This window comes from Myotis davidii, unplaced genomic scaffold (assembly GCF_000327345.1).
Source record: "Myotis davidii unplaced genomic scaffold, ASM32734v1 scaffold81, whole genome shotgun sequence".
Lineage (NCBI taxonomy): Eukaryota > Metazoa > Chordata > Mammalia > Chiroptera > Vespertilionidae > Myotis > Myotis davidii.
In genome coordinates this window covers 761154-773352 of record NW_006291554.1, presented here as the reverse complement: position 1 = coordinate 773352, position 12199 = coordinate 761154, and the positions used below count along the sequence as shown (strand labels likewise).

Genomic DNA, 12199 nt, shown 5'->3' with positions numbered 1-12199 from the left:
TGAGGCCCCCATTCGGCTCCATTCAACAGGGACAGTGCAGATCACACCCAGAGTGTCTAGCTTGGGAGTGAAGAGCAAGAGCATTTATACTCCTGCCATGGCCTCCCAGTAGGCACCCCTGGAGGGTGTAGATTTCCCAGCGCCTCAAGCTCACCATGTGCCCACAGCCCGCCATGTGCACAGGTCAAGTGGACTCCAGCCACCTGCAGGCAACCCCCAGGCAAAGAAGCAGAAGTAGCCCTTTGGGATGCCAATGGCAATATGGGTGGAGTTCTGACATGGTCTCTAATGTGACCTGTCAGAGGGCCCTTTCCTGACCCAGGACGTGCTGGGTGTGCCAGCCTGTGCAAGTTGCTGTATCTCTTTCAGTCTCACATACTCAGCCATGAAAGCAGAGATAACAACCTCTCCTCTGCTTGTGTCCCTACCAGGTGGGGTTGTCCCTGAGGGAGCACAGAGGTTCGCAGGAATGGCTGGTGATAGATGTTGTCATGATCGCTCTCCATCAGGACTTAAAGCAATTTTGGCAGTGAGGGAGCAGGGTCAGCCACACCCCTGAATTTTACAACTGTCTTCGTGGGGACCCAAAGCTGCTCTCTCGGGGTTCCTCCTGTCCCCCTGTGGGCACCACTGCTCTGCTGCTCACATTACCCGTGCTCTCTGCGTATGGCCTGAGTCCTGGATTTTATCTCAGCCTGAAGGACACACCTCTCATAGTAGGTCCTTTATGGGGCCAATGGTGTATATTTACAGTTTCAGAGCTCTTCCTGTAGTCTCTGACTACCCAGTAGGTAAAACCCAAGGCCCCAAATCAGCATTAAATCACAGAAGGCTTTTCTCAACCCTGCTAAATCACCACCAACTTCCTACATCCCGTGACCCCTCCTCCTATTCATGCAGCCCCACCCCCTTGTTCACCTGACCACTCTCCCATATACCTGGCCCCACCCCCTTATTCCTGTAACAACTTCCTGCTGTTCACCTAGCCCCACCCCCTTGTTCATGTGACCACTTCCAGCTGTTAACCTGGCCCCACACCCTTGTTCACCTGGCCACTGGGCAACACCGGCAGGGCTGGTTTGCTCCTCACCCAGCGGGGTGGACCTGCCCATCTCTTGGGGTTGGGGTTACGTGCCTAACACCAGAAAGCCCCATAGTCACATCTGCCCACATGCTGACTACTGCGCAGCGGGGAGAACGGCAAGGAAGGTGGATGCCAGGCCCCCCTCAAGACAGCCATGTGTGCCGATGTGGCCAGGTGCCCCAGGGATGCCCACCATCGGAGCATCTCTCAATGGACTATCCTGGGACCCTAACAGCCCTGCCTGTTAGCTTTGATCTCAGAGAAACAGCTGTGTTGGGACCCTTAGACCCCTCGTCCCTTCCAAGAGCGCTGTCCTCCCCCCACCAGAGTACCTTACTGGTCGCCGTGCCCTGAGGGCAAGCCCGCTGCCAGATTCACAGACCACCTCTTGTTCATGAGAGCAGGGAACTTCTGGATACTATTTAGAGCAGTGATGGCGAACCTATGACACACGTGTCAGAGGTGATACGTGAACTCATTTTTTTGTTGATTTTTCTTTGTTAAATGGCATTTAAATATATAAAATAAATATCAAAAATATAAATCTTTGTTTTACTATGGTTGCAAATATCAAAAATTTCTATATGTGACACGGCACCAGAGTTAAGTTAGGGTTTTTCAAAATGCTGACACGCCAAGCTCAAAAGGCTCGCCATCACTGATTTAGAGTCTCCCCCACCAGGGGCATCACTGGCCTCACCTGACCCCTCATTCCTGTTCACATGCCCACCCCCTTGTTCCGCTGACAACTCTTCAACTTCACCTGGACCACCCCCTTGTTTGTATGACCATTTCCCCCTTGTTAGCAGGACCACACACCCATGATCTCAGGGTCTCTGGGGGTTGGTTATGTGCCTAACCGCCAGCAGGCCAAGAGTTACCTTCTGCCCACATGCTGAACGCTGCGCAGTGGGGAGGACAGCAATAAAGGTGGATGCCTGCCCTATTCCCAGAGATCGGGAGGTCCACTTCTCTGTGTGAGGAGAAACCAGCCCGGCCAATGTTTCCCAGGGGTCAGGTGAACATTCCCAGGGGCGGTGGGGGCCCGGGAACAGGAGTTTAGGAAAAGGTGAAAAGCTACAAGTGGTCAAGTGAACAAGGGGAAGTGGTGGAATGTTGAAGGGTGTGGAGCCAGTAATCAGCCAAAAGATGGCCGGTGAACAAGGGGGTAGGGCAAGATGATCTTAAAGAGTGGTCCAGGGAACAAGGGGGTGGGGGCAAGTGACCAGCCAAAAGTGGTTATGTGAACAAGGGGGGCGGGGCCAGGTGGACAGCAAGAAGTGGTGACCTGGTCCGGAACCCAGGGGGTGGGCTGGGCCCAGGTGAACACCCGGATGCGGTCAGGCGAGCAAGGGCTTGGGGCCAGGTCAACAGCTGGAAGTGGTCAAGGGGATAGGCTGGTGGGCCACGTCAGTGCGGAGGAGGGTCACTAGAGGGCGCCAACGCCCCACCTCCCTGTGGTCCAGACTCTGGATGGCAGCAAGAAGGTCCCTGCCCTCAGGGAAGGGGATCCCCATGAGTGAGGCTTAAAGCTGGCCCTCAGGACCTGGTGAGCAGTAAGTGACTCTGGTGGGGGCAAGAAAGTGTTCCCAGAATGGAACGGATTTTCAGGGGCTTAACACAGGTCTTTCCCTGGTATGACAGCCCAAAGGCTCGGCTTTCAGGGTCGTAGGACTGACTGTCCAGGTCCGCTTTTCTCCAGCCCTCTTGGGTCCTGGGGCCTGAAGATGGAGTCGTGTCCACCTTGTTCGTCCGTGTATCTTGTAGACTGCTGCCCTATCCCTCCCTTACACCTTTTAGCTCTGTAGATTTTGCCATCTATACCCCATTCCATCATGGAATCTTCCTGCTTCCCATTTTCCAACCAACCGTCTCCTCCCACAACTCCAGAATTCTTCAAAACTGAAGATCCTCTGGTGTAAGGTCTCTCAATTGTACTAACCTCCCCTTTCACCAACCTCGTCCCTATCATTTATCTCCTCACCCTTCTCCTTGACCAGTCTAGATGCCATGGCCTGGTGTAATTGTCACACGTTGTCAACTCTCATGCCTGTCTCTCTCCATTAGACTCCTCTGACCAAACTCCTGCCTTGGTTCCATCCACTTTCCATCTACTCCGCGTCTGCACCTCGCAGCTGGCGGTGGCTGAGAACCCTCTGGACCATGCTCGCTCGCTCTTTTGCAATCCATGACTAGTTGCTTCCCACAGGTCCTTTGTGCTATTCCCAATCCTCCCACAGTGCCTTGTCTGTCCACCTTCACAGCCCAGACACGACACATCTCCTCAGATCGCCAGCATCTCCCAGCCCCTCTTCACTGGTGAGGTCCTGTTTCCTTCTTCACCGAGAAGATAGAAGCAACGGGAGGCCTGGCTCCCTACCCCACACTGAGTTTCTTCTGTCCCACACACTGTGCCCTCGCACCTGTTGCTGTGGTCCAGCCCGATTCTCTTATCGAAAGCCAACACCTCCACTTCCCCACTGGGCCGGTGCCCTCTCACCGACTCAGGGAGGAAACTCTAGAAAGTGTCTTCTCTTCGTCCCTCTCGCCCGCCTTGTCCTGTTATAAACACAGGCTGTGATAGTTCCCGCTGTGATAGCTCCCATCTTAGAAATCAAACCAGTGAACATATTTCCGCCTTGTCCTCACGCCTTTTCAACATCGGGTCCATTTTTCTCCTCCTCTGTGTGCAGACCTCCTTGGGAGTTGCTGGTACTCACTATCTCCAGATTTCTGCAACTTCTTTCTTTTTGAACCACTTAAATCCAGGGATTCTCCCCACCATTGCACTAAGGCGGCGCTTTCTGAGCGCATTAGTGGCCTCGGACGAGTCAAAGCGGATGGTTGATTCTCGGTGCTTCTCTTACTCAAATATCAGCAGCCTGTGACTCAGCTGGCCATTCCCTCCTCGTGGCTTCCGGGTCATCCCTCTCTCGTTTCTCACCTTAGGGAAACCGGGCCATTTTTACAAAGTCTCTACCACCGGGGCCAGAGGACACACCCCAAGCCCGAGAGCCAGAAAGGCAGAGGTGTTTTCACCCCAGGGCAGCACATTTTCCGGTTGTGATGGGTCCTTAGTCTGCGTCTGGTTTCCGGCAGCGGTAGGCCTGAGGGTCCCTCTGCCTCTGGCCTTGGGCTCCAAGGCTGTCTCTGGGCCAAGTGACCAGCCTTTCAAACAGGCTTTGTGGGAGCTCTCAGAGGCATGTTGGCGCGTTAGGGGCCTCCTGATTTCCCCGGTCAGCTGTCAGGGCTGGAGTTGTTGGCAAGGCTTTAAGCCATTCATATCTAATCCTGCGGCCTGATTGATGCAGGCGGTTTCGCTTTATTGTCCCTCGGAGGCAGCCGGGCTGCAGAAGGCTGTGGTGGAAGTTGCTCCCAGGTCTGCAGCCATGTATGGGCATAGCCAGCGCCTGCTGTGTTCCCCGCAGAACACAGAGAGCTTGGTGGTGCAGGTCACATCCTGCCAGGTGACCTTGGCAAGTCACTGCTCTAACCTCCACTGCTCCAGCCTCCACTGCTCCAGCCTCCCAGAGTGTCATGTCCCTCATCTTATAAATGATACAATAAGCCTTCTCTCTTGCCATCACCAGTTTTTCCCTTTTTATTGGATCTTTACCACTGTCAGACAAGCATGCTAAATTGTTCATACCTTAAAACGGATTAAGCAAAAGCCAACCAACCAAACAAAACCCAAAAAACTCATGGACTCAGATCACGGTATGGTGCTTATCAGAGGGAAAACAATAGGGTGATTACCAACCGATAGGTGGAGGTAGAAGAGGGTCTGGTGCTTATCAGAGGGAAAACAATAGGGTGATTGCCAGCGGATAGATGGAGGAAGAAGAGGGTGAAGGGGGGATAAATAGTGATGGAAGGAGACTTGATTTGGGGTGATGAACACACCATTCAATATACAGGTGATGTAGTATAGAATCGTACATCTGAAACCGGTATCATTTTATTAATCAATGTCACTCCAATAAATTCAATAAAAAAATAGAAAATAAAAAAGGAATATCATTGTATGAATGTAATCCATGCAACCAGACACCCTACTGATGAACATTTGAGTTGCCTGTGGTCTTTTGCTATTAAAATAAGGCTGCAGTGCGTGTATGTGTGGTCATGTTCGGTGAGGGATGTCTTGGGGGTAGGTTCCTGGAACTGTGGGTGAAGGAGAGAATCCGAGAAGTTGCACAGGGTGTGTGCTCTTTTATGTTCTGAATCAGTTTAAGGTGCATTGTCTATCGCTTGTGACTTAAAGAGACCTCCCTGACTCTATACCCAACTCACAGGTTTGCTGTGAGTCTTGTAGTAATGTATAGAAATGTTTTTTTTTAAATGTCTAAAAATGTTTTAAAGGGTTTTAAAATGTTTGAGTTAACTTTCCTGAATTGGTATTGCGAAAAACATAGCAGATAAATCAATCGCTGCCATAAATTTTGGGTTATCTCTTTAAATTATATTATGACCTTGCTCGCATCTGGGAGTGTGCCATCCATAGTGGGCGAGCATTTATTTAGGCTCCTATAATCGATAGTAATTCTATATGTGCCATTAGGTTGTTTTTTTTTTTTTTTAACTGGCCAAATTGGGCTATTGTATATACGAGATATGCCTACTTCAATAATATCTTCCTTTAGAAGTTTCTCAATTGCCTGAAGTTTCTTGATGGCCTCCGTTAAGGGGTATCGTGGTGTAAATGAAGCCTTAAAAGGTTCTGATAGTGTAATGGGTAGTATATTGACCGCTGTCAGTTTGCATTGGAATGTAGCCTTGGGGATTTTTCTATTATATCAGTTAAAGTTGATAAAGTATCCATGCCTAAAAGATTTTCGAGTGAGGGGTGTACGTAGAAGGTTGTTGCGATTTTTAATCCTTTGTAAAGGATTGTCCCTCGTCTTCCTGACGCAGTAATTGGATTTTTCGTGATTCCTTCTATGGATATTTTATTATTCGATTGATAATTTCCTTTTAATAAAGTTACTTGGGATCCTGTGTCTATAAGGAAAGATGTATGAAGTGGTTCCTTGCTGTCCTGAAAGAGTACTTGTAAGGTAATGTATGGCGTTATCTTTTTGTATGTAGTTTGCCCACAGGCCACATGATGGCACTGTGTCCTTTAAAATTGTGAATGCCCCCCACCTCCCCTTGGTTGCTGATTCTTCCAGCAGGGGGCTCTGGAGTTTCCCTGTTTGGCATTTCCTTGTAGGAAAGGGCTAGTATTCTGTTGTCTAGGGAAGGTTTTTCTTGTGCTAGTGTTTGTTTGAAAGGATTGTTCTCCTGTTTGTATCTGTCTTTGTAATTCTCCCTAAATGGATTATTGCTTCCCCAGTATTGTGCCTGTGTTTTTAAAAATATATTTTATTGATATTTTTTACAGAGAGGAAGGGAGAGGGAGAGGGAGAGGGATAGAGAGTTAGAAACATCCATCAACTCCCTACTGGGGATGTGCCTGCAACCCAGGTACATGCCCTTGACTGGAGTCAAACCTGGGACCTTTCAGTCCGCAGGCTGACGCTCTATCCACTGAGCTACACCGGTTAGGGCTGTGCCTGGTTTTTTAGGTAATTTGGTGACAGAGATTTTTCTTTAAAATTATCCTGTGATCCAAACGGGCCTCTATACGAGTTCTTATCATTATTGGTACGTGTGTATTGTTGTGAGTTAGGTCTTCGATAAAATGTACCTCTGGGGTTTCTATTTAAGTTAGGCATTGTCTGATATATAAGTTTCTGATCTTAAGCCTTCCTTTGTAGCGAAGGAAAATTGTCTAGTACTTATAATATCATCATGTAGCTGTATCTTGTTTCAAATTTCTTCAGCAGAATTTGCTGATCCAAGGAGAGTTTGTAATTGTATTTTATACTCATCGGGGGCTCCTAATATTAAGGTCTTAATGATTCCTGATACATTTCTACTTTCCCATGGGGATCCTAGTCCTTCCTGGTACATTCCCATTAGTATTACCAGTTCTCTAAGCTGTGACTGGAGTTCTTTTATGCTCTTCCATTTACAGGAGAAGTGTGTTGATGTTAAATCTAGGACTGGATATGCTATTTTCCATGCCCTGCTGATCCATTTCCATAATGACAGCACTACATCCCTTGGTTCATCTACTAATAGTTTTAATTGGTATTGGATTTTAGAATTCTCAGCAGCATCTATGACTGCCTCAGGCTCTTCTTTTGAAAGTAAAGTGGTATTTCCCCGAGTTTCATAGATTTTTACGAGCCAATCTACGTCAGTCAGTTCTCCTTTAATAAATATTTTTCTGCCCTGACCAGTTTGGCTCAGTGGATAGAGCGTCGGCCTGCGGACTGAAGGGTCCCAGGTTCGCTTCTGGTCAAGGGCATGTACCTTGGTTGCGGATACATACCCAGTAGGGAGTGTGCAAGGGGCAGCTGATCAATGTTTCTCTCCCATCAATGTTTCTAACTCTCTACCCTCTCCCTTCCTCTCTGTAAAAAAATCAATAAGATATATTTAAAATAAATAAATAAATATTTTTCTTAGATCATTAAATTCACTTCTATTGTATGCTGTGAACTCAATAGTTTCCTCTGTTCTTGGCTGTTCTGTTTTAATTTGCTTTTTTTTTTTTTCTGATTATTGTTTGGTCTGCCTTTACTTTTTGTATAACTTTTCTTGCTAAATCTTTTCCTTTTAACCTATCTTCACCTCCTTTTTCAATTGTTTGTAATAATATTCCTGTAATTTCTTTTGGTTTCGCCCTGTCATTATGGGGTTTATATGGTTCGGTTAGATCACACTGGATGTCTTCTACTATAGGTATTTTATATTTTGTCCTAAGAGTTTCTTCTGTTGTCCTCCATGGGCTCCCAGGGCTAGTGTTAAAAGGAGGATCGTTCTTTTTAAATAAGTTCTTAAAAAATGTTCTCATTCGCTCCATTTTATTCTTGCTCCGTCTCTGCCAAAAGGGCAGAAACCTTCCGTATGTGGATATTTAAATTCTAATGTAAGCCTACCTTTTAGTTTCAGTTTCTTTTTATTATAAGTTTAGCCTTTAATAGCCAGCCTTTCATATGGTAATTTCTCCAGAGTTATTGTAAATCTCCCCCTTTTTAGTGTGATCAGCACTGGGGAGTTATTTTGTTATTCGGTCCTTTTTATAATTTACTAGAGGCCCGGTGCAGGACATTTGTGCACTTGCGGCGGGGAGGGGTCTCTCAGCCCACCCTGCACCCTTTCCCAGTCCAGGAGCCCTAGGGGGATGTCGGACATCCTTAGCACTGCCGTGGAGGTGGGAGAGGCTCCTGCCACCACCCCTGTGCTGCTTGCCAGCCGTGAGCCTGACTTATGGCTGAGCAGTGCTCCCCCTGTGGGAGTGCATGACCACCAGGGGGCAGCTCCTGCATTGAGCATCTGCCCCCTGGTGGTCAGTGTGCGTTATAGCGACCAGTAGTTCTGCGTTCGGTCAATTTGCATACTAGCCTTTTATTAGATAGGATAATTTAGAAAATCCAATGGAGTCAAATACCCGGTTCAACTGCTGACTGCACCGATTGTCTGAGAAAGGAAGGGTGTTATCCAAGGCATCCCTTCAGATAAACTTAATCATGCAGGCGTTCGGACATATCAAGTAGTTGCCAGCAAAGAGACCACTCTGAGCAGGCAGGACCAAGGGTAGGCATCATCACCTGGCCTTATAATTAAAACATGTAATATTATAGAGACTGCCGGAGGAATTACGCCACACAAAATGATGCAGCTGCAAATCACATAGCACTTTATTACTCACACAAATTCCTGTGCTGTGGGTACAGACTTAACGGGATCCCAGTGACATTGAGATTCCTCTTGCAGCAGCTGTGGTGCCATCTCGGCTGGCAGGGTCTGGTCAGGACCAGTTTCTTCGCGATGTTCCAGCCCGGGTCTCGGTGTGTGAGCCGGGCGGGTGTACTGGCCGTCTTCTGTCGTCTGGCAGGAACAAGGGTGCGGAAAGCGGTGCGGGCACCTGAGATTCAGATGTTCAGAGCGCCCGTCTCGATTGGCACTGAGCTGTGGAGGCAGCACCCAGACCGGGCCGATCAGCGATGCCAAAGGCAATCCAGCCATCAGCCACTAGTGCGGTGCTCAGAGCGATCAGCGACGGCAGTGCGTCCAGTGATCAAGCAATGATCGAAGAGGTCTCCTTGGGGATCCGTTTTTATAGCCTGTTCGTACCCACAGCAGTCCAGGTGTTTATCTTATAATTATGTCAGGGCTACAAGTGATCATCAGCAATTACATAGGCGAACATCTATCTATCATAGCAAGTCACTCTAAGTCAGTAATTGAAGTTCAAGTCCTTATCTATGGGATACACACGCTCAGGGGAGTGGGGTGTGTGTCCTTACTTTCACGCTTTAAGTTTCAGGAAAGTTAACTCAAACATTTTAAAACCTTTGAAAACATTTTTAGGTATTTTTAAACATTTCTATATGTGACTACAACAGGGAGGTTTGAATGAAATAGCACTTAGCGAAACATGGCACACAAATAAGACTCAACGAGTGGTGACCAATATTGTTGTTAGGCTGTGTGTATTTCACAGAGATCTGTGCGCTTTTCATTCTAGACCCGAACATGGACATGTTTCTGTTTGTCTTTTTCGGGGGTATTATCCCATGTGTACCCCCAAAGAAGAGAGGCTGAGGGAGGGGCTGACCAGCTGGAGCCTCAGTGCCGACACAGAGCCGTGTGGGAGGTTCTCGTTCCAATGACATCTCCTCTCCGTCCTTCGATGCTCTTCGTCTGCGTCCAGCTGACACACCAGTGTTTTCGGTGAAGCGCTCCCACTGCCTTTTTCAGAAACCCGAGTCCACACGAAGACAATGGCAACAAGCAGAAGGTGTGAACGCTCCCAAGCAGGCCCCGGTTTGGAAAACGTGATAAAGCGGTTATTGTGTGTCCGAACTTTTCACACAAGAATTGGAGGAGATTTAACACCAGGAATAATAAACAGAGGGAGGCCGGCTAATGCAGAGCAGATGGGCCCACAGAGTAGTGCTGAGCATTTCAACGTCTTTCCCCTCGGACCCTTGGACCCAAGATGACGGAATGCTGGATTCGTTAGTTAAAAATAAAGTTCGTGCAATGGGGAAAACAATAAATATGGCTGGTTTGATTTCTGGGGCAGTGAGGGGACTAAAGATTTTAAGACCCTTCTATGTGGCAGGCATTCATTGCTTTAATCCTGGCCACAGGTCCATTTTACAGATGAGAGCACCGAGGCTCTGAAAGTGTAAATCGCTTCCTGCAGGGCCCTCAGCCAGCATGAAGTAGATCAGTGCTAGTTCTGACTCATTGCGTATGCATGCCACGGTTCTGCAAACTGGGGCAACAGGTGAGCAGGGAGCGTGGGTCATGGTCAGCCCGGCTAGTGTGGCTCAGTGGTTGAGTGACAACCTATGAATCAGGAGGTCACCAGTTCGATTCCCCATCAGGGCGCATGCCCAGGTAGCAGGCTCGTTCCCCAGTGGGGGGCGTGCAAGCGGCAGCCAATTGATGAGTCTCTCTCATCATTGACGTTTCTATCTTTCCCCCTCCCTTTCTCTGAAATCAATAAAAACCTATTTAAAAAAATAAGAGTCATGGTCAAATAAATTTTAGGAACACTGACCTCTATGAACACAATAACAGTCTTACTGAAGCAGCATTGATGTACAATAGCTATATGTATTTAAGCCATGAACTTGGTAAGTTTGGCCATATGTCTATACCAGTGAAACTATCACCATAATGAGGGTAAAGAACATATCCATTACTTCCAGAAGTTTTCTCCTGCCCTTTTGCAATTCCTCCCCCTGGTCCCTCTCACCCTTGATCTCAGACAACCATTGACACTATGTCTGATTCTCACTCTAGCAATGAGACAAAATGTGGTTTTGATCCATAATAACGTTGGAAAACAGGAAGGGGTTTCCGTGTGCTTTCAGTCACTACGGATTACATTTTCGAGAGTTTTCCATAAATGGAATCATATGTACTCTTTTTTTTTTTGCCTGTCTCCTTTTATGCAGCAATAATGATTTTGAGATTTATTCATGTTATTCCATGTTTGTTGTGTTATATTACTGAGTAGGATTCCCCTTGTATGAATATGCCACAATTTGTTCCTCTATTCATCTATAGAGGGACTTTTAGGTTGCTTCCAGTTTGGAGCTATTACAAATAAAGTAGCAATGAACATTGGTGGTCAAATGTTTGTATGACATATGCTTTCTTTTCTCTTAGATAAATACCTAAGAGTGGAATGGCTAGATCATATGCTAGGCATGTGTCTAGTTTGTAAACTGTTTTCCAAAGTGGTTGCACCATTTCGCATTCCCACCAGCAGTGAATGAGAGTTCCTCCTCCTCCTCGCCAGCACTTGGAATAGTCAGGCTTTCTCATTTCTGCCATCTTAACAGGTAAGTAGCGGTATCAGATTTTCTTATGGTTTCAAGTTGTGTTTCCCTCACAACCAATAATATTCAGTATGTGTTTTGTGCTTGTTTACCATTTACATGCCTTCTTTAGTTAAGTGTTTGTTCAAATGTTTTGCATATTTTTAATTGAGATGTTTCTTATCATTGAGTTTTAAGAGTTCTTTACATATATATTGGACACAAAGTCTCTTAATTGATATCTGCTTTGCAAATATTTTTTTCCCCCCGAGTCTAAGCTTATATTTTCATTCTCCTAACCGTGTCTTTTAAAGATAGAAGTTTTTTAATTCTGGCAAAGTCCAATTGATATTCCACATCTCTTAAATTTTATTTCAAAATTTAAAAATCTCAGCTACTTTCTGGCAAATTCCTCTGGCTTGATTTTAACAACTTACAAATATGCTCTTTTGGCAACCTATTCTACTGTTCAGCCTATATGGTGACATTTTTTTTTCAATTATCAGATTTTTTAAATAAAAAATCATTCACAACATTTGCTACATGTGAATCTTGCATCTCCCGGAGAGTGTTAATTATTCAGTTCAGCTCAGTCTATGAGCTCTATTTCCTTGAGTGTAAGTTCTACACTTGGTCAGAGGGTGATGTCTTTCGTGCACAGAGCGGGTTTTCACAGTGGCTGGGTGATTCTTCGCTGAGGAGTCAGCCATCCGTTTGAGGATCC

At 46.7% G+C, this 12199-nt stretch overlaps 1 protein-coding gene across 1 annotated transcript; it reads left to right on the top strand.

Annotated features, from left to right (window-relative positions):
• The first annotated feature begins 9673 nt into the window (after positions 1–9673).
• On the top strand, positions 9674–10327 carry LOC102761208 (chromosome unknown open reading frame, human C3orf35). Its single transcript, XM_015564863.1, is given in 3 exon segments — positions 9674–9704; positions 9878–10122; positions 10124–10327. Coding segments are annotated over 3 exon segments (480 nt in total).
• Positions 10328–12199: the final 1872 nt, after the last annotated feature.